General features: G+C 42.8%; 1 protein-coding gene across 6 annotated transcripts in view; it reads right to left on the bottom strand.

The window, feature by feature from the left end:
* Ttc27 (tetratricopeptide repeat domain 27) overlaps positions 1 to 20,948 on the bottom strand; it is a 220,406-nt gene extending 199,458 nt beyond the window's left edge. For 5 of the 6 annotated variants that reach the window (XM_052746271.1, XM_052746272.1, XM_052746275.1 and 2 more), the window contains exons 1-2: positions 19,608 to 20,948; positions 18,791 to 18,968 (exon numbers count right to left, since the gene is read on the bottom strand). Coding sequence is in view for 1 of the 6 variants with exons in the window: in XM_052746269.1 (XP_052602229.1) it covers positions 19,608 to 19,707 (100 nt within the window). In the remaining 5 variants the exon portion in view is untranslated. The remainder of the gene's footprint in view (positions 1 to 18,790; positions 18,969 to 19,607) is intronic. The other variant, XM_052746269.1, reaches the window with a different exon arrangement.
* Positions 20,949 to 22,479: the final 1,531 nt, after the last annotated feature.

Genomic DNA, 22,479 nt, shown 5'->3' with positions numbered 1-22,479 from the left:
CTGGCTCAGCATGGCCCTCTGATTTCATCGTGCATGGTTACTATGGGCCCCTGAGGTGATGGGGGTCACAGACATCAAGACAGACCCCAGCTGCAGCTTGACCACAGACCCAGACATGGTCCTTGGCAGCAGCTGGGTCTGGATGTCACCATTTTCCCAGGTAGCAGTGCAGGTCATTCAAATTGGCCTGAGCCCCAGTGGTTTAGTGTGGCCCTCGGACACCAGCATGGCCTTAGACCTCGAGTGTCTGCACAGCCTTCTATGGTAACAGGAACCTTGGAAATCAACAGACCCTGGCTGCAGTGGGGACACAGACTCAGACATGGCCCTCAGCTGTAACTCTGGCCCAGACATCACCATGGCATTGGTTAGCAGTGCAGGCCGCTCAGATCTGCGTGGCCCTAGGACACCGACCTGGGCTCAGATGGATATCTGACCCTGGGCATCCTCACGGCCCTCAGTGACAACAGGCCACATATGTCAATCCAGACCCTGGCCGCTCTAGGGCCACAGACTCAGACTTGGCCCTTGGGAGTAGCCTGGGCCTGGATGACACCATGGCCCTAGGTAGCAGCACAGGCCACCTAGATCTGTATGGCCCCCAGACTACAACAATTCCATAGGCTGTGATTGAGATCCCAGGCCACTGTATAGGCCCTAGTGGCAATCTTGGTCACAGACTTCAACACAGACCCCAGCCCGACTAGGGACCCAAACATTGTCCCAGGCAGCAGCTCGGTCTGTCGACATCGTGATTCCAGGTGGATGCACTGGCTACTCAGATCAGGATGGTTCTGGCAGCATCATGGCCCCTGGACATCAACAAGGCCACAGGTTGTGGCCCAGACCCCAGGCTCCATGTGGCCTCTGGTGGTAACATGGACCACAGACTTCAACACAGACCTCAGATGCAGTAGGACCACGGACCCAGACATAGTCCTTGGGTAGCAGTCTGGGTCTAGTTGTCACCAGGACCCTGGTAGCTGCATAGGCCAACCCACTTGGCATGGCCTTGGGTGGCAGCCCAGACCGCTGGAATCAGTATGGTCCTCAGTGGCAACAGGAGGTATGGATATCAACGTAGACCTTGGCTGCAGTAGGGCTGGGGACCCAGACATGGCTCCCAGCTGTAGCCCTGGCCTGGGTAGTAGTATGTGGTACTCAGGTCTGTGTGGGCTTGACTGCAGCATGGCCTTTGGGTACCAACATAGTTCCAGGTGATTGGTCAGACCTCAGACAACCACACACACACACACACACACACACACACACACACACACACACACACACACACAGCCTTCGGGTGCAACAGGAGCCACAAATGTTGGCCCAGACAGTACCATGGCCCCATGTGGCAATCAGGCCTCCAACATCAGCCTACCCTTGACCGTCTTCATTTCTTCCTTTCTGCCTCTTTCCACAGCACATGGACCACTCTGCTTCTCTTTCTCTTCCATTTCTCCACCACATATTTGCTCATCATTATGGGACTCACCTGACTGGCACCTGACTAGCCCCCACTTGAGCAGAACTGCAAAAGGGGGCCGTGGAGGTCTTCCCACCAGCTAGGGCCTTTAGTGCTCCTTAGATTTCAATTTTAATTTTCTTTAGTGTGATACTTTACTTCAGATTTGCTTATTTTTGTGGTGTTGGGGGTTGAATATAAGGCATCATTGGATTCCATGTAAGTGAGAGATCTGCCTCTGAGTCATGTACCCAGCCCTTGAGATATTTTCAATTAGTTCTTTTCTAGAGCAAGAATATCCCCTCTGTGTGTGAGGGGCATGGTAAAGAGACCACTGAAATGGCTTCTTCATTAGGGAGGTTTTTTATTGTGAATAAGAGAAATTATCCAGAGGCATCTGGAAGAGTCCAGAGCAATGAGAGAAAGAAGTAGACTGGTCATAGCCAGGGCTATCTTCAAGAGAAGTGAGAGAGCATGGGGTGGAAAAACATGCCTGTTATAAGGAGGACAAGAAGCTGCGGGAATGGGGGAGGGCTAGGAGGCTAATGTGGACTTTGAAATGTGTAACAGCTGTTTGTGATGCTGAGGAAGCCAGGAGGCCAGCATGGGCTTCCTTCCATCTGTTGACAGCTGCCACAGGCATATGTCTGTCAGTAGAGAGCAATGTCTCTTCTGTAGTCGAGCTGGAGCTCATTTCTGGACATGTTGGAGACCCAGCTGCCCTTCCCTCTTGAGCTGGTGCTGTTGTGAATGTCTGTATCCCAGCTTCTTGGGAGGTTGAGGCTGGAGTATTGCACATTTCAGTCTGGCTAGAGTAACCTAGTAAGACCTCGTCTCAGAAAGAAACAACCAAAAATCAAAATGGGGCCGGTGAGATAGGTCAGAAGTTAAGGTGCCCGCTGCCAAGCCTGACATCCCAGTTTGAGCCTTGGAACCCACATGGTGGAAGGAGAGAATCAGCCTCCTGCACATTGTACCCTGGCCTCTGTGTGTGTGCCTATCATGTGCAGGTAAACCCACCCACACAAACTTGAAAAACAAACAGCAGAAGAAAAAGGAGCTTTGATTGTGGTCACATATCAGTAGGTTGAAAATTAATTTATTTCATTGATATGAAAAAGTTATAAATGAGCATACATCATTTTGATATATTATCTCCCTGAAAAATTTGTGTGTAAACATTTATAAATTAACACACTAAAAGGCCATTTATGCCGGACAGTGGTGACTCAAGCCTTTAATTCCAGCACTCAAGGCAGAGGCAGGCAGATCTCTGTGAGTTTGAGGCCAGCCTGGTCTACAAAGCGAGTTTCAGGACAGCCAAGGCTATACAAAGAAACCCTGTCTCAAAATCAAAACCAAAAACAAAAGCCGTTTTTTATTTTTTTAAAGCACTTTGAGAAATTTAAATGCCTATTTAGAACTGTAAAGCACAGTATTTTTAAAGTACAGGGGAGAAAGAACCTTCCTTAGTTTCCTTGTAATAATCTGTGACTGTTGATTGTGTTGTATTTAAATTCTGAGTATACATTAGTGTGCATTGCTTCTAGAGTCTTTCTTATTTATTAAAGCGGTGCTGGCAAATCAGTCCAGCGCCCCTCATATGCTAGCGTATTCCTAGAGTGGAAAAATACTTGCAAATGAGCAGATTCTTCCTGAATTTATCTTACCCATGAATTTGCTGCTTTCTGACCTAGACCATTCGTTGATGATTCTGAAGAGTCCATATAGTAGGTAATTTTGATGTGGCATCAATTTGAATCTTTTATTTATAGGTCAATATGATAGATGATGAGGCTAATGAATGGTTGTGGCCAACTTCCTAGTTTCTAGATTAGTTTGATTTTTTTTTTTTTCCTTTTTCACCTTTGGAAAAATTTAGGAGTATTTAAAAATCATTGGTTTTTCATGGAAAGTAACCTGAAAGAGGTACAGTATTATACATATAGTAATTGGCAGCTGTGAGGATAAGTAGATGGCTTGGATGTGTATTCTTTACCACAGAAATTTATCTAATAGTGATAATACAGTGATGTCTCTGATGACCTGTACAATTAGAGGTCATCTGTTGCATTCTCTCCTATAACCTTTCCCTGTCACATTATTTCAGTTACAGAATATTATAGCCACAAAAGGCAGTTGGAAAGGATAATGTATTTTATATCTCATTTTTTACAAATGAATGAAGGCTCATAGAGATTTTGAGACTTGACAAGAGTCATACAGCTAGCTCTGGTTGTTTTTAGTCTATCATACTGTCTTTATTTTTCTTTCTGATTAATATATTCTATCATTTATATTAAACTTACACTGTATGCTACATATAATAGCATTAGATTCGTGGTTGTTGATTATGACCCTTTGCTTTCTATTTTTACAGTGGTCTGAAAGTTTATTTTTTTTACTTTATATCAGAGTTGTAGGCACTTTTAGGGTTGATATCATAAAAATCTCAAACATATCCTCCACCTCTTATAAGCAAAAATATATATAACAGAGGTATAAAGAGTTCATAGTTATTACTTTATGGCAGAAATCATTATCTCAGCAGAGGAGATCTTTTTTGGTTACTTACCAAGCTAAATTGCCCCAAAGTGATTTCATTAGAAAGACCCTAGTTTAATGAAGAACATGGGATGGAGAGATGGCTCAGTGATTAAGAACACTGACTACTCTTCCATAGGACCTAGGTTCAATTCCCAGCACCCACATGGTAGCTCACAACCATCTGTAACTAGTTCCAGGGGACCAGACACCCATGGCAAAATACCAGTGCACATAAAAAAACAAAAATAAAAACAAACAAACAAAAGAATGAAGAACATTTTTTTGCCTGTAAGATGACTCAGAGGTAAAAGCATTTGGTGTTCACAACACAGTTTGACTTCTGGACCATCCCATGGTAGGAGTGGAAGGGGAAAACCAACTCCCAAAAGTGCATCTGCACATTTTTTATTAAGTTACTAACATATTTTTCTAAGAAACAGAAACAAAACCATTCAATATTGGTAGTTTTTGTTTGTTTGTTTGTGAGACAGGGTTTCACTGTGAAGCCCTGACTGTCCTGAAACTTAGTCTGTAGTCCAAGCTCGCCTCGAACTCAAAGATCCACTTGCCTCTGCCCCCTCAGTTCTGGGATTAATGGAAGGAAGGTAAGCTCTCACAATACCCAAGGCTGTCCTGGAACTCTTGAACCTTGTAAGTGGTGAGATCACAGGTGTCTACCACCTTTCCCAGCTTGCTATTGTGTTGTTTTTTTAATGAGGCTGGATTTACTAAGTAGCCTATGTTGGCCTAGAACTCATAGGCTCTCCTAAGAGTGCAAGCATGTGCCTCTAGACCCAGCAGCAGCAGCAGCAGCAGCAGCAGCAGCAGCAATATATTCTTATCTGTTGTTTAAATTCGTATCAAATTCTATTATAGATCAAAGAGAAGAAAATAATGCTCAAGGCCCATAGTTGATGGCTTTATGATGACTCCTTGCAATCAAATGCACAGGGAAAAAGAACACTATTAAAAAATTCACACTTGGGGCTGGAGAGATGGCTCAGAGGTTAAGAGCATTGACTGCTCTACTAGAGGTCCTGAGTTCAATTCCCAGCAACCACATGGTAGCACACAACCATGTGTAATGAGATCTGGTGCCCTCTTCTGGCCTGCAGTCATACATGCTGTATACATAATAAATAAATAAATCAAAAAAAATTCACACTTAACTCTAATTACACTTTTTCATAGAATTCAAGTATTTCACTTGTTTTTCTAAAGTAATTTATTTAGACTATGTAGCTGAATATAAGTGTGCAATTTTAGACAGTGATGTTTTGGACTAATTTGCATTTTAAAAAATTAATATTTTATGTAGCAAAATGGGGATTGTTACTAATTTGAGAGTTGTTAGTAGTGCTGGGAGATCAAGGTATAACTTAATTGAGGGAGCTTATTGTTACTTGTAAAGAAAATTAAAAACTTTTTTTTTCCCCTCCTCTTGTTTTCTTGGGGTGCATTCCAACTCCAGAAGGTAAGAAGCATTGCTTTATTCTAAAAGAGTATTAAGCAATTATAATGCAGTCTTTTACAAGTTTTACTGAATGTGCCTTTGTATGCATGGTTTTTACTTTATAAAACATTTGGCCTAGAAATAAAGTAATAGTGATATTATATAAATGTTAGTTACTAAATGAGCTTTTTTGTTTTGGTTTGTTAATTTTTGCAATTTGTAACCATTACATGGCCATAATTTTAGAAATTGTTGACATTAAGGCCTATCAAAATTGTCATTTGTTTTATAGCACTGAAGTACCACTCGGCATTAATGAAAATGCTTAGACCATAGAGCTGTGTGTGTTGCTTGTTGCTTATGAGATTGAAAATATATTTATTTACTTGACTGATAACAGAGAAAATGATTGGTAAATTGTCTACCCAAATAATACTTCCTTTAAACCAGGCAGAACAGATGAAAATGCATAGTCTGAATCCTTTACTGCATTGGCTTTCTGTCGGTGTTTGCTTGTCTCTTTAGATAACCGTTGGTTGTAGCAATTCCCGTTTATAGTATAGTGGTTTTTGTTTGTTTTTGTTTTTGTTTTTTTAAATTTCAGTTATATGACTTTCATGTGAGGCTTGAGAACAGGGAACTATATCTGTATTTTCATATCATAGAATGCCATGTTTGTGTATAGCTTCAGATTAATCTCTCAACTTTAGTTAATACTCTGTTGAGTTCATTTATAATTTATTTTTTAACTGATGGGTTATGAATGAAGCTTAATTAAGATTTAACTTTTTAAGTTATTTGTGTGTATGATGTGTGAATGTAGTTACATGTGTATCGTGGCAAGATCTTTGATTTTGGTCTGTTGGACACTTGTAGGTAGTAGTGGTGGTCTCGTCTTTGAGGACAGAGTGACAGACTGAGCTGTTTCTTGTCTTCTGGTCTGTTTTTTTATTGTTTTGTTTTGAGCAGGGTCTTACTAAGATCTGTCTCTGAAATGCTGGGCTTAGAGATGTGTGCCATCATGCCCGACTTTCTGTGGTCTTACCCCACATGCATGATACCACCTAATAACTCATTCCTATTTTAGTATTTGTTTTTGAGACTTGAAGTGAAAGCCATTTGATATAATCTAAGGTTTACCATATCTAAGTTACTTCTCCGAGAAAGAATTTCTGATAGAAAGTATCATGAATTGGTTAAATAATTAGGTCAGACTACTACTTAAAAACTCAGGATTTCGATATTCACATCCACATGTGGCATTCCAGCTCTCACGAAAGCAGGAAGCAAAGCCTGTCTGGAAACAGTTCAGCAGCCAAGAGCACTTGCTACTCTTGCAGAGGACCCAGTTCAGTTTCTAAAAAGTAGTTTTTATAAAAAAGCCTAAAGTAATTACAACAGCACTAGCTATAAATTACAAAATTGCATTGCTAAATGAGCAATAATTACCCAATAAGGACAATGATATAAAATTTTATCTGATTTCTGTGTTTTTATTGTCTCCAGTTCAGTTCTTGTATAATTATACCCATAGTTTATTTTCTTCACAGAGATTCTGGGCTTCAGTTTCTGTGTTCTTGTTGGCATTCCTTTTACCTGGAATCATATAAGATCTTGTGTAACCTTTTGTACTTAGTTTGGATACAAACACTGTTTGGGATTTGGTCCAGCTGTTAAGAACTTTAAGCATCCCAGCTGGGCAGGGGTGGAGCAAGCCTTTTTGGTCCCAGAACTTGGAAGGCAGAGGCATGCGGATCTGTGAGTTCCAGGACAGCCAGGGCTACACAGAGAAACCCTGTCTCCAGGAAAAAACAAAAAAAACTTTAGGAGTCCTAATCATCTATAATAAGATAGTAAATAGATAGGTAGTTAGTACTTTTATTACAGAAACGAAGAAGCATTCTGTTTCTCTCAAAGCTAATTTTTATTTTTATGACCTGTTTATCATAAGATTTAAAAGTTAGGTGTTATAATGAACTAGTATTTGAAATGACCTTGGCTAAGATGGGAGTTAGATATTTCACATGTATTATGTTTACTAAACTCTTAGCATCTTTGTCTCATAGACAGTGAAACAGGAAAGAATTGCATAGCTAGTTATGATAGGACGTAAACTCATTTTTGCCTCACTTTTGTGTGAAAGGTAGGCGATTGGGCAAGGATCTTACTTTGCCTCCTTGGTAATAGGGATTGAACCCAGGGGCCTCACAAGGCATGATAGTCGAGTACTCTGCCAACCTTTGAACAAGGAGGGGTGTGTGTGTGTGTGTGTGTGTGTGTGTGTAACAGTTTCAGCTGGGCTTTGTGGCACATGCCTTTAATCGTAGTACCCTTTGTGTTGCGGCTTTCTCTCTGCATTTTGATATGCCACATTATCACAGTTCAAAAAAAGAATGAACACAGGCCCGTTAGAGACATCCAGGATACTTTGTGATTTATTTATTTTTATTGGTATTTATTAGTGTGTTGTGGTGGTCGGAAGTGGACATCAAGTATATTTTGCTACCCTTTCCCCCACCTACCTTCCCCCAGAAGAGTCATTAACTCTTCCGTTTGGCTAGACTAGCTGGCCAGTGATCTGCCTTTTTTTATTTTAATGATTTATTTATTTTTATTTTTATGTGCATTGCCTGTATGTATGTTTGTGTGAGAGTGTTGGGTCCCCTGGAGGTGGAGTTACAGGCAATTGTGAGATGCCATGTGGGTGCTGGGAATTGAACCCAAGTGCTCTGGAAGAACAGCCAGTGCTCTTAATTGCTGAGCCATCTCTCCAGCCTGAGATCTGCCTTTCTTCTTTTCTTCTGTCTACATTTTGGTTTTTTGAGACAGTTTCTCTGTGTAGCCCTGGCTGTCCTGGAACTCACTCTGTAGACCAGGCTGGCCTGGAACTCACTCTGTAGACCAGGCTGTCCTGGAACTCACTCTGTAGACCAGGCTGTCCTGGAACTCACTCTGTAGACCAGGCTGTCCTGGAACTCACTCTGTAGACCAGGCTGGCCTGGAACTCACTCTGTAGACCAGGCTGTCCTGGAACTCACTCTGTAGACCAGGCTGGCCTGGAACTCACAGAGATCCTCCTGCCTCTGCCTTTCTTAATGTCAGTCCTCCACTTCTGTCCATGTTGCTTGTGGTCTCTGTAGTAGATTTGGTTTAGGGTTTTGAGTATCACCAGCAGAGAACTGAGAGGAAGATGAGTTGAGAATGCCCAGTTAAGTTGTTTTGCCCCTTAATCATTGTGAAAAACAAACAAAAACTACATTAGGGAGCTGTAGTCAGACTCCAGACCATCCCCTGACTTCTTTCCATATGAACTTCCACCGTGCTTTCTTGTTACTTCTGTTTTTCTAGATACAGGAACATGTTGCTTTAAGAGTTGCAGCGCCCAATGTTATGCATAGATCCTATACCTGTAATTCTAATGCTTGAGAGATTGAACTAGAAAGATTGCAATGAGTTTGATGCCAGCATGGGCTACATCTAGAGTTCCACGCCACTTCAGACCTGTGAGGATTCTGTCCTAAAACAAAAACAAAAACCCTACCAATCATACACAAAAGGATTAGTGTGCTTTCTTTAATACTGTAGTCCTTGACCTTAGACTAACACTTGATTTTTAGTAATATTTTCTATCATTTTATATCCTATATTTTAATACTGTTCTTAATTTGAAGCTTTTGTTTGTTTGTTTTGTTTTGTTTTTTCAAAACAGGGTTTTTCTTTGTAGCCCTGGCTGTCCTGGAACTCCCCCTGCAGACCAGGCTGGCCTTGAACTCAGAGAATCTGCCTCTACCTCCTGAGTGCTAGGGTTAAAGGCATGTTCACCATCCAGCTTGAAGCTTTTATTTTAATAGCTATTTCTTAGCTTTTTTTCTGTTGAAAAAAGGCTTAATCATCTGAGAACATACAATTTTATTCCTTTTTGGTAGTCAGTCTATAATTTGACTTTTAAAAGACTTAAAAAATTTTATGTGTATGAATGTGTTTGTTTTTGAGGCAGAATTTCACAATGTACCTTTGGTTGGCCTGATAATCATTATGCAGAGCAGGTTTGCCTCTTTTTGGTTTGTTTGTTTTTGTTTTTGAGACAGGGTTTCTCTGTGTAGACCTGGCTGTCTTGGAACTCACTTTGTAGACCAGACTGACCTCAAAATCACAATCTGCCTACCTCTGCCTCCCGAGCGCTGGGATTAAAGGTGTGTGCTGCCATGCCTAGCATGTATCAATATTTGGCTTGTGTGTGTGTGTATTTGCACCACATGCATGCTTGGTGTTTGCAGAGTTTAGACGGGGGCATTGGATCTTCTTGAACGTGAGTTATAGATCGTTGTGAGCCTCTATATGGGTGCTGGGAATTGAACTTGGGTACACTGCAGGAGCAACAAATATTCTAAACTACTGAGCCAGCTTTCTAGCCTCTATAATTCGATATTTTATAACATACCCCCTTTTGTTGTTGTTTTTGTTTTCCAGGTCTTTACTCTGTAGTTCAGGCTAACATAGAACTTGTTTTCATCCTGCCTCAGTCTCGAGAGCAGCAGTTCTCAATGTGAGGATTTGAACGACCCTTTCTTATGAGTCACCTAAGACCATTGGAAAACACAGATGTTTACACTGCAATTCATAACAGTAGTAAAATGACAGTTAGGATGGAGCAGTGAAAATAATTTTGTGGTTGGGGGTCACCACAACATGAGGAACTGTATTAAAGGGTTGCAGCATTGGGAAGGTTGAGAACCACTGCTCTAGAGGCTTGATTATATGTGTGAATCACCATGCTCAGGTATACTTTTTAAAGTGTGTGGTGTAAACGGTCTTATTAAATAAAAACACAGAGCCAGAAATAGGGGCGAAAATCTGACAGAGATCAGAGGGATAGGAACAGCTGCCATCCTCCAAAGAGAGCGACTTCCAGTCTAAGCAGACTTATATGCCTTTTCTGTTCTGTTCTCTAATTGGCTCTCTCAGTCCAGCCTGCCCAGCTCTGTCACTTCCTGTCTGTCTGTATAGACCTCCAGACCTCTATGGTTGGTGCTGGGATTAAAGGCGTGTGTAACCACACTTGGCTCTGTTCTCTAGCGTGACCTTGAACTCACAGAGATCCAGATAGATTAATGTGTGCTAACATTGCATGACATTTGTGTTTACATAGTGGCTGGCCTTCCTCTGATCTCCAGGCAAGCTTTATTTTACTGGGGGACACAGATAAAATATCACCACGATGTGGTTTTATGCTTAAAAATGCATTGCTTGTACTTCTCTTTCCTGTTTCTTTATTTTTTTTATTTTTTATTTTTTGGTTTCTTGAGACAGGGTTTCTCTGTGTAGTACTGATTGTAGAGCAGGCTGGCCTTGAACCCTGCCTCTGTCTCCCTAGATCTGGGATTAAAGTCATGCAGTTACTATGCCTTCCTGTTTCTTAATGTAGAAGTGCTTAACATTAGACTTATGGTAGAACATTAGACTCATTTTCTTCCCTTTTTAAAAATTACTTACTTTTTATTTTATGTGCATTGGTGTTTTACATGCATGTGTGTCTGCATGTGTGAGCATGTTGGATTTCCCTGGAACTGGAATTACAAACAGTTGTTAGTGGCCATGTGTGTTGCTTGAGTTTTCCTGCCTGGCCCACAGTCAGGACAAATCTCTGACACCCGCCAGTCCCACAGCCACTCAGACCCGACCAAGTAAACACAGAGACTTATATTGGTTACAAACTGTATGGCCGTGGCAGGCTTCTTGCTAACTGTTCTTACAGCTTAAATTAATCCATTTCTATTAATCTATACCTTGCCACGTGGCTTGTGGCTTACCAGTACTTTACATCTTCCTTGTCCTGATGGCGGCTGGCAGTGTCTCCTCCACCCAGCTTCCTGTTCTCTCAATTCTCCTCTCTGTTAGTCCCGCCTATACTTCCTGCCTGGCCACTGACCAATCAGTGATTTATTCATTGACCAATCAGCAACACATTTGACATACAGACCATCCCACAGCACATGTGGGTGTTGGGAATTGAACCCTGGTCCTGGAAGAGCAGCCAGTGGTCTTATCTCTGCAATCCCAGTTCCATTTCCTTAATGTAGTGACAGACCAAGGTAAGGATGCCTGTTAGTGAATTTTATTGCCTTTTTTTGAGAGCACAGTAAAGTCTGATGACACTTGGAAATGAATTTTTTCCCTTAGGAGCTTGCTTTATAGTAGAGAATGGCATTAAACTTGGGATTCTTTTGCCTCAGTCTCCTAAATTCTGGGGTTATAGTTGTGTGCCATCATGCCCCACTCAAAAAACTTTTTTCATCTACATAATAAATTATTATGCACTTAAAATTTCAGAAAATGGGAAAGAAAGCTAATCTATGCAAAATAAGTATGTAAAATGTCTTTAAAGTGATCTCCTGCGAAGCTTAAGTACAAGAAACCATGGCAGTTTTGTTTGCAAATCAGATTTAGTTTAGTGCAGCAGCAGCACACAAGAGGTTGGAGATTTATTTGAATCTCTGTGTGTGTGTGTGTGTGTGTGTGTGTGTGTGTATGTGCGCGCGCGCGCGTGCTTTCCACTTTAATTATACTTTTGTGTGTAAATAAAGTAGTTTTGCAAAATAAATTTGATATTGTTCTATGTTGATTTTTTTGTTTTTCTTTTACTTCAGTGTTAGGTTACGGATTTTTTTTTCCCCTTTAGATACTCAAAGATGAATTTTCCATTCATTTTTTTTCATGGCAATATCTTTCTATATTGGTATTTTTTACAGTTAGCAGAAATTTATTTACAAATAGGAATATTGATCAATTAAAGAATTAAGCCAGAATTACAAAGAATATTCAGAGATAAACTAATCACCATGCTCTTCACCTTCTTTGCTTTGTAGTGGGACTTCCCCTCTTGCTTGCTTAAATGCAATGCTCCACACAAACTCCCGAGGTGAAGAGGGCATCTTGTATAAAGTCCCAGGTAGAATGGGAGTATATACTTTGAAGGTAAGTTGCTGGGGAGCCAAGAGAGAGTAAGTTACAGTGTATAATAATCGAGTCACAGAGACAGAATTCTGTTCTTGAAGAACTTATTTTCAGGAAGAAATAATATTTCAACCCTAAAATAAGTAAGTAAATAAATTTGGGAGAGGGAGGAGATGTTCTGGGAATTGAATGCAGGGCCTCATGAATACTAAGAAGGCACCCTTTGTATATATTTTTATTTAACATTTTTTTTTTGAGATTTATGTGTATCCGTGTCTTGCCTGCGTGTGTGTCTTTGTACCACATACATGCAATACTCATGGATGCCAGAAGAGGGTGTTTCATTCCCTGGAACTAGAGTTCCCGATGGTTGCTAGTGACTCCGTGGGTACTGAGAATTGAATCTGAGGTCCTCTGGAAGGAAGAGCAGCTGTCAGTGTTAACTGCTGAGCCCTTTCTCTAGCCCCTGTTTCTTATTTTAAAGAACTTCAAAATATTTCAATTACAAATTGAGGATTTTTTTTTAAAACCTACTGCGTAGAGCCATAGATTCTTTTCTTTATTCATGGATCTCCCCACTAAAACTTAGTTATGGTTATTCTTTTTTTTTTTCCTTTTTCTTTCAGAGCTGAGGACCGAACCCAGGGCCTTGCACTTGCTAGGCAAGCACTCTACCACTGAGCTAAATCCCCAACCCCTTATTCCTTTTTTAATAATGGAAAAAAGTAAAGTTTGAAAGATGTAATTCCTGACCAGTGTTGGCCATATTGTATCAGAACAAGAATAGGAACTTTGATCCGATTCAACACCCACATTTCTTCTTCCATAACAAGCTGGCTAATATCTCATTTGTACACTGAAGTGGTGACCTTTTCTCGTCAATATCCTCTCACTTATGAGTAGGAAAACCAATGTAAATGAGCTTAGTAAATAGGCTGGAAAATTTGTGAACTCATACAGCTAAACTAAACATTCATGGGAAATCCAGGCTGGGGAAATCTAGGCTGGGTCCAGCTGATCAAAAGATGTCATCTGGTCTTGGTCTCTGTTCTTTCTTTTACCTTGTTCTCAGTCAGCCTCTCCTCGTCATCTATGAATTCAGTCCGAGTCTCCGTTCTACAGACTGTAAGTCTAGAGACAGGAGTCCAGAGACTAAAGCAGAGGCTCCACCTCACTCAGATTGACTGACCCATGTGACACCGTACATGAATTACGGCTGTTGACAAATGTAGAATCATTGTCATCCTTGATGTGGGGTTGTAGTTCAGCTTGTGACAGCCTGATAATTAAGGAGAGGGCTTGTTTTTCAAAGCAAGTTTATCAGCAAACCAGAATGACTGTTTGACAGACTGTTGTACCCAAAGTGACATAGCCATAGAGACCTCTGTCCCACTACCTCCTATCTCTGAGCTCATCACAATGCTCAGTGGTAGTATTGAGTCCACTAACATTAAGAGCATCTGACCTGAGGTGCTGAGATGGTTCAGCATGTGAAGGCACTGACAACCTGTTTTTGATTCCTTGGGCACATAAAAATGAAGGAGAGAACCAACTCCTACAAGTTGTCCTCTAACTTTCGTATGTGTGCTATGGCACACAGGTGCCCATAGTTGCACACTAAATAACTTAAAACACAACAAATGAACACCTAGGTTTGATGGCCGTGCATGCCTTTAATCCCAGCACTCTGGAGGCAGATGTAGGTATCTCTGAATTCTAGGCAGGAAAGCCAGTGAGATCCTGTCTCAAAACAAAGCAAAAGAGGAACAAATCCCACATCTAGCAGCTTGATGTGGTGGCATATGGTTATCAATCATAGTACTCAGGAGACTAAGGTAAAAGGTCGTGTCCAGTTCTAGATCACCCTGACCTATATAGTGAGCTCAAGGCCAATCTGTGCAATATATATATCACAACCCTATTCTGCCTTTTAATCTTAACTTCCGACTGTCTGCAGTGTTTAACTTGTGGATGTTATGGGACTTTAGAATTTTCCGGGCTGAGGTGAGGCACCAGCATGTAGCTAAGTTGCTGGAGACCAAACTTCACCCTTTTGCCTGTAACAAGTCTTCTTTCTGGTTCACTGGCGGCTTTGCCTTCCCTTCAATACCGCTACTCACTCTCTTCTTCTCCCTTCTGTATGACTTAGATTGACTTCCATGCATTGTAGACTGTGACTTGTGGTTTCCAGGGGGCATGGTTTCATGTTTTTATTTTACTCTCTTTTAATTATTAGATTTATTGGGGTCGGGGGAGGAGCTGCATGCAAGTCTGGGGCTGACTTGAGGGAGTCACTTTTCTCCTACCATGAGATAGATAAGGCAGGCTGTCAGGGTTGGTAGAGCTGTCTTGTAGTTCCTTATGGTTTGTTTCCAGTCTCAGTGTACCTATCTTCCCGTGTTTTCCCCCCAGCCCCGTGGGAAGGAAAGCAGTCTGATGGACAGTCCAGCAGTCCCCAGAGCTCACACTCCACCTTCTCCTCCACAGTGAGAGTGGACAGCTCTCTTCTAGCCTTGGGGAAGAAGTCTTTCCAGAGGTCCGACAGACCCCACACAAGTAAGTTAGTTTACAAAGGCTTCAGTTTTTAGTGCCATGATATGTCCAAAGTATGCTTAAAATTCATCAGCCACTAGCTTGAGTTTAATGTGTAATTTGAATTTTATTTTTAAAAGCTAGACATAATTTCTATTATTTTCGTGTTTTGAGTGATCAATAAGAGAGGGCCTAGCCCATGATGAGTGCTGCCATCCCTGGGGAGCTGGTCCTGGGTTCTATAAGAAAACAGGTTGAGCAAACCATGGGAAACAAGTCAGTAAGCAGCACCCCTCCATGGCCTCTGCATCAGCTCCTGCCTCCAGGCTCCTGCCATGTTTGAATTCCTGTCCTGACTTCATTCAATGATCAATAGCAATGCTGAAGTGAAAGCCTAATAAGTCCTTTTCCTACCAACTTGCTTTTTGGTCATGGTATTTCGTCACAGCAATAGAAACCCTAAGACAGATATGTACTGTTACTTTGCTGAATTAAATTAGTTCTAAGAGCTTTTGTATAAATTTTAGGAGATTTTGTATATAAGATCTTATAATTGGCAAATACATACTTTGGCTTCTTCTCTTTCTATGGCCCCCATAGGCTCATAGGGAATGGCACTATTAGGAAATGTGGCCTTGATGGAGTAGGTGTGGCCTTGTTGGAAGAAGTGTGTCACTGGGGGCGGGGCTTTGACATTTCAGAAGCCCAAGCCAGTCCCAGTGTCTCTCTCTTCCTGATGTCTATGGATCAGGATGTAGACTTCTCAGCTACCTCTCCAGCACCATGTCTGCCTGCATGCTGCCATTCCTGCCATGGCAATAATGGACTAAACCTCTGAACTGTAAGCCAGCCCCAACTGAATGTTTTCCTTTAGCCAGGAGTGGTGGCACACACCTTTAATTCCCAGCCCTCAGGAGCCAGAGGCAGGCAGATCCTACGAGTTCAAGGCTAGCCTGGTTTACAGAGTTAGTTCAAGGACAGCTAGAGCTACACAGAGAAATCCTGTCTGGAAAAACAAAAAATAAAAAGGAAAAAAAAAATCAAGTAATAGTTGAAACTATACTAATATAGTACAGTTTATATCTGCAATGTCCAATAAATCCATTAGCCACATGTGGCTTTTAAATTGAATTTAATCTAGAGCTGTAGAGATGGCTCAGCACTGGCTGCCCTTCCAGAGAACCCAGGTTTTATTCCCAGCACCCACATGGCTGCTAACAACTGTCTGTAACTCATTTCCATGTGATCTGCTGCTCTCTTCTGGCCTCCACATGCACTGCATGCACACGGAACACACTGGTATAGGCGAAATACACCCATACATACAAAATAAAAATAGATAATCTTTTAAAAAATGTTAACATAGATGTAAATCTAATTTAACTTAAATCTAAAATGCAGTCTCCACTCACAATTTCCGTATTTCAAGTACTCAATAGCCAAGTATGAGAAGTGGCTACCATACTGACTACAAGAGACACAGAATCTCCCCATCACCAACACATTCTCTTGGAGAGTGTACCCTGAAAGAGGTCATACCAAGTGCCTCTTTTCAAACTACAATTCTGGTGCACCTATGAATAATGCATTTGGGTGCGTGCATGTGGCGCTGGGGAAAGGAAGAGGAGGGATGTGAATGGACACCACGAGGCTAACTTTACTACAGGAGAAACACATCAAGAGAGATGTGAATGGGCACCACGAGGCTAACTTTACTATACGAGAAACACATCAGGAGGGATGTGAATGGACACCACGAGGCTAACTTTACTACAGGAGAAACACATCAGGAGAGATGTGAATGGACACCACGAGGCTAACTTTACTACAGGAGAAACACATCAGGAGAGATGTGAATGGGCACCACGAGGCTAACTTTACTACAGGAGAAACACATCAGGAGAGATGTGAATGGGCACCACGAGGCTAACTTTACTACAGGAGAAACACATCAGGAGGGATGTGAATGGACACCACGAGGCTAACTTTACTACAGGAGAAACACATCAGGAGGGATGTGAATGGGCACCACGAGGCTAACTTTACTACAGGAGAAACACATCAGGAGGGATGTGAATGGGCACCACGAGGCTAACTTTACTACAGGAGAAACACATCAGGAGGGATGTGAATGGACACCACGAGGCTAACTTTCCTACAGGAGAAATACATCAGGAGGGATGTGAATGGATACCACGAGGCTAACTTTACTACAGGAGAAACACATCAGGAGAGATGTGAATGGGCACCACGAGGCTAACTTTCCTACAGGAGAAACACATCAGGAGGGATGTGAATGGACACCACGAGGCTAACTTTACTACAGGAGAAACACATCAGCCAGCAAAGAAGAGTGCAGTCCCAGCTACTCAGGAGGCTGAGGCAAGAGGATCGATCACACATTCAAAGCCGCCCTGGACAGCTTAGTAAGACCCTGCCTCAAAATGAAAAGTAGAAAAAAGGATTAGGGATACAGCTCGATGGTAGAATGTGAGAAGTCTGAAGTTCAGTCCTCAGTGGCAAAAGAGGAAAAAAAAAACCAGAATCAAAAATGAGCTGGAGCTGGGCATGGTGGTATATCCCTGTAATCCCCACATTTGGGGAGCTAAGGCAAAAGGATTATGTGTTTGAGGCCAGCCTGGAGTTTATTGCAAACCCCTGGTCAAATGTGTAATACAACAACAACAACAAAATCAAGAATGACACTCTTGGAAATTAGAAAAAAATGAAACCGAATTATGAACTATTTATGAATCTGTGTTAGGTCTTATTTATCTTTACAGCCTAACGAGTTAGTTGGCTTATTCTTCGGACGACTGAATGAAGCTGTTCTGTAAACATCAGGGTAGAATGATATTATAGGCATTTTGGAGATGGCTAAGAATTCTAGACAGACATCATGGGTGGATGAGAAGAAGTAAGCTAACAACGTATACCAATAAAACAGAAGCCTCTAGAAGGCTTAGATTTAACCAGTGTGCAGGCATCCTAACTGAGGAAAGGTAAACTGAGGGTTCCATGATAAACACATGGAGTTCTCTGATCACTTCAGAGATAACAATCTGAGACATAGCAAATGGAAATGCAAGCATCTTTCAGTAACCCAGAAATAGCAGGATTCAAGGTACATTTACACATTTAAAAAAGAAAAAGAAAAGAGCTGCCCCCTTTAAAGCACGTGCCTTTCATCCCAGCCCTTGAAAGGCAGAGAAGCAGGTGGATCTCTGTGAGTCTGAGGCCAGCCTGGTCTCCATAGTGAGTTCCAGGACAAGGCTACATAGTGAGACTCTGCCCCAAAACAAAACAAAATGAGAAACAACAAGAAGCAAAAGGACACAAGTTGAGAGCTAACACTTACCAAACCTAAGCTCTGGGAAGAGTAGCAGTGACTCCCAAGCATGTGTCATTCTCATACACAAAACTCATTTTGATCCCACACCACTTTCAGTTCTCATTCTGGAAGATCTGAACCAGAGACCTCACGGAGATTACCTGACACAATCGTGAGTTCAGGTTTATCAACAACTGCTAAATAGCAGGGCCTTTATGGTGCCAAGCTGCCAAAAAAGTATCCAAAATTTATTTATTCATTTGATGTATATGAGTGGTTTGCCTGGGTGTATACATGCGCACTACATATGTGCCTGGTACCCATGGGTGTCAGAAGAGGATGTTGGATCCCCTGGAATTGGAGTTGCACAGTTGTGAGCCACCATGCAGGTGCTGGGAAATGGACCTGAGTCCTCTGAAACAGCAGTAAGTGCTCTTAATCACTGAACCACCTCTCCAGCCCTCTGCACAAGTATGTTTCTCTGTGGAAATTTCAAACAAAATTCTACCTTCCAAAGTCTTCCAAATCCGTAGAGCAATCCAGGAAATTTACTATCTGCTTCTCCAGGTAGCTGTCAATCTTTTCTCCAGCCATCATTGTGGAGTTGAATATATTTCGTGTCAATGAATGTAAGAACATGGCTTCATAGCTCCCTTCCAACAGCAAGTCTAAGAAAACTCCAATATCTGTAATATATATATATATAAAGTCAGGCTAGCAAGCCAACAGAATTTAAGTGTAAATGACAATCCATTACATAGATATTTTAATATACAAAACGGTATAAACAGAATGCTGGCTATACAGGAATCACTAAGTCTTGAGCAAATCCTTCTCACTCTACCAACACCACCCCTCCTAGAATTACAGGACACCTACAATGACTATGAGCAGCAAAGTGGAGGTCACACAGAAATAATAATAATAATAGTAGTAGTAATAGTAATAACAACAACAACAACAACAATAGGCGTAGTACCCTTCTTCGGGAAATTCACAAAGATTCTAACTGACACAGAAGTTTCCTTTGCTGAGGTCCTACCTTCAATATTCTCTCCCAGGAGGCCAATCCAAACACACAGGTGCTCTCGTGATTCCCTCATAATCCCCAGCTCATCCCTGCCTCAATACTGTTACAACCGCGATTTTTTTTCCCCCTGACGAATTCTTTTACATGTCAGTCCTAAGTGAAGAAAATCAGCTCAAGTCTGTCTCTCGGGAACTTTCCCAGAGCACCAGATCTCAGACCATCGAACAAAACTTCCCCCCTGCTCGCCCCTCCTCTGTACCCAGGGCTGGCATCCCTGTCCTCACAGCTCTCCCACCTGAGCCAAGGCGCCCCTCCTGCTGGCACAACAGCCGCTCGGCCTCCGTGGAGAAGCCCCTCAGAAGCGCCCGCTCCGGAGTCCACGTCACCCCCGGCATCACTGGACCCAATTCGGGGTCCCGCGAGGGTCCCACGGGGGAGGAGGAAGCGAAAGGAGCAGGGACCAAAGTCGCCGGCGTCTGGTGGCCACGGGTACCGTCCAGACACCCACAGGACTAGCGTCCCCTGTGAGGAGACAGGCACACGGGGGCAGACATGACAGCAGCGCAGAGCATCCTGGGAAAACATCCCCACGCTCCTAAGCGACCAATCAGAGACGGGTGTGAGCATGCGCAGAGGATATGATCGCGCTGGCCTTGTTGGGGCTGTGGGGGTCCATGGGGTTGGGTTGGCCTCGGTCCTGGTGACTAGGGGGTGTCTCTAAGGGAGACCGAGGATGGAATCAGGTTCTGCGTGCAAACACTCGACTGTCTGAGGCAGAAGCAAGTCCTTGGAGGTGAACACGCAGGAGCTTTTCTCCAAGCAGACAGGCGTAGGCCCTAGAGGTTCCTGACCCCGTAAGTGGAGCCCATGAGCCCCAGGCTCGAGCCGCCTCAGCGTAGGCTATCCTTCGGATGACTGAAAGTGCATGAAAACCGAGCCGCAAGTGTCCTCGCAGCACTGAGGAGACTGAGGCAGAGGGATCGCTGCAGTTTCGAGGCCAGCCTGAGCTGCACTGTGAGTTCCAAACTGGCCTCCTCTAAGAGTGTTCCCTATCTCAAAGGGGGCAGTGGCGGGGCGCCTGGAGAGATGGCTCAACAGAGGACAAAGTTCTGTTCGTGGCACCCACATCAGGTGGCTCAGCACCACCTGTCACTCCAGACGATCGGTTGTCCTCCTCTGGACTTGTAGGCACCAGGCGTGCAAGTGGTACATCCACACCTGCCGGCAAACACATACACGCATAAGAGAAACCATTTCTTTAAGAAGCGGGAGGCCATCACGTAAACCTGGCAGGGGTCAAGGACCTGGAAAGTTTTGCAAGCCATTCTGGAGAACCCAGACACTTTGGTGAACTGGGAAAAGGGAAAGAAATATATCCTCCTGACAGTGTGGCAGCCGCTGAGCAGAGTTTGCTGGCTCTCTCTCTCTCTCTCTCTCTCTCTCTCTCTCTCTCTCTCTCTCTCTCTCTCTCTCTCTCTCTCTCGGATGAATGTTTTGTTTGTTTTTCACGAAGCTGCAAAGATTCACTGTGGAAAAACAACAGCAGCCAATGCAGCTCAAGGTGAAATGAAGACAGTACTGTCCTTCATCTGACATTGTACAACACTTCCCTGTGCTCCCAGGCATTTCTTTTTTTTTTTTTTTTTTTTTTTTTTTTTTTTTTTTTTTTTTAGTTTTTCGAGACAGGGTTTCTCTGTGCAGCTTTGCGCCTTTCCTGGGACTCACTTGGTAGCCCAGGCTGGCCTCGAACTCACAGAGATCCGCCTGGCTCTGCCTCCCGAGTGCTGGGATTAAAGGCGTGCGCCACCACCGCCCGGCCGCTCCCAGGCATTTCTAACAAGAAGAAACATTAAGTCTTTTGACCAAGATCCAAGAATAGCTAGGCGGTGGTGGCACACGCATCTCAGCACTTGGAAGGCAGAGGCAGGCAGATCTCTTGTGAGTTCGAAGCCAGGCTGGTCTACAGAGTGAGTTTGAGGACATCGCTGTCTCAGATGAGAAACCCTGTCTCGACAAAACAGTAAAACAAAAAAGATTCAGGGATAGATCTGGGTGAGTTATAATATTATATGAGACAACATTGTTATCCTGAAATAAGTCACCATTTTTTTGGTAGGGTCTCACCACATAACTCTTGCGGGCCTGGAATTTGCTATGTAGACAAGGCTAGCCTCAAAGTAACAGAGATCTGCCTGTTGGAATGTTGGGATTAAAGGATGGTTCCTCATCAAACCCAGCCTCATACCTTTTTTTTTTTTTTTTTCCCGTTTTTCAAGATAGGGTTTCTCTGTGTAGCTTTGCGCCTTTCCTGGAACTCAGTCTGTAGCACAGGCTGGCCTTGAACTCACAGAGATCCCCCTGCCTCTGCCTCCCTAATGCCGGGATTAAAGGAGTGCGACACAACTGCCTGGCATTTTAAAAAATTTATTTATTTTATGTATATGAGTACACCTTTATTTCAGTAGTGGGCATCGGATCCCACTACAGATGGTTGTGAGCTTCCATGTGGTTGCTGGGAGTTGAACTCAGGACCTCTGGAAGAGCAGCCAGTGCTCTTAACCACTGAGCCATCTCTCCAGCCTACCTCATAACTTTTAACCATAGATAATCTCATGAATTCTACACACCAGGACTTAGCCTCTAGTCTAGGGTCTTACAAAAATATGTACATGATGAACTGACAACATGACAGATGTTGTCCTTCCTCTTTTACTGCTGGGAGAAAAATGAAGCTCCAGGAGCAAGGACTAGGACTGGGCGTGGCCCCTGCAGCCTGATGTCTGAAGTGCCATTCCAGACCCAGGAGGCAGCTCAGGCCAGCAGTTAACCACAAGATAGCCTTGAAAGAAATAACTATTGTGTATGGGGTGGGGGAGTATTGGGGAATGTCAGGAGAAATTCAATGCTTCTTTTTAATTAATTAACTGGCTCTAATTTTTTAATGATATATAATTCTTACCTCACCCCATTTCTCAGAACCCAGAGTTCCCCAGACTGCTGAATGAAGCAGGCTAGCATAGGTGGTAGTTTAGTAACCTGGGACTCCACTTGGTTTGGGCTATGCACACACCCCTCTGCTAACAATGTGCTTGAAATCTGAGACATTTACCCACACATACAATACAAGTGTAAGTTCCTCTCCAAATAATGTACCTATCCTGCACTGA

The sequence above is a fragment of the Peromyscus californicus genome, unplaced genomic scaffold (assembly GCF_007827085.1).
Source record: "Peromyscus californicus insignis strain IS unplaced genomic scaffold, ASM782708v3 Scaffold_1__1_contigs__length_55948999, whole genome shotgun sequence".
Classification (NCBI taxonomy): domain Eukaryota; kingdom Metazoa; phylum Chordata; class Mammalia; order Rodentia; family Cricetidae; genus Peromyscus; species Peromyscus californicus.
The sequence above is the reverse complement of the archived record's forward strand: the minus strand, read 5'-3'. Positions and strand labels throughout refer to the sequence as shown.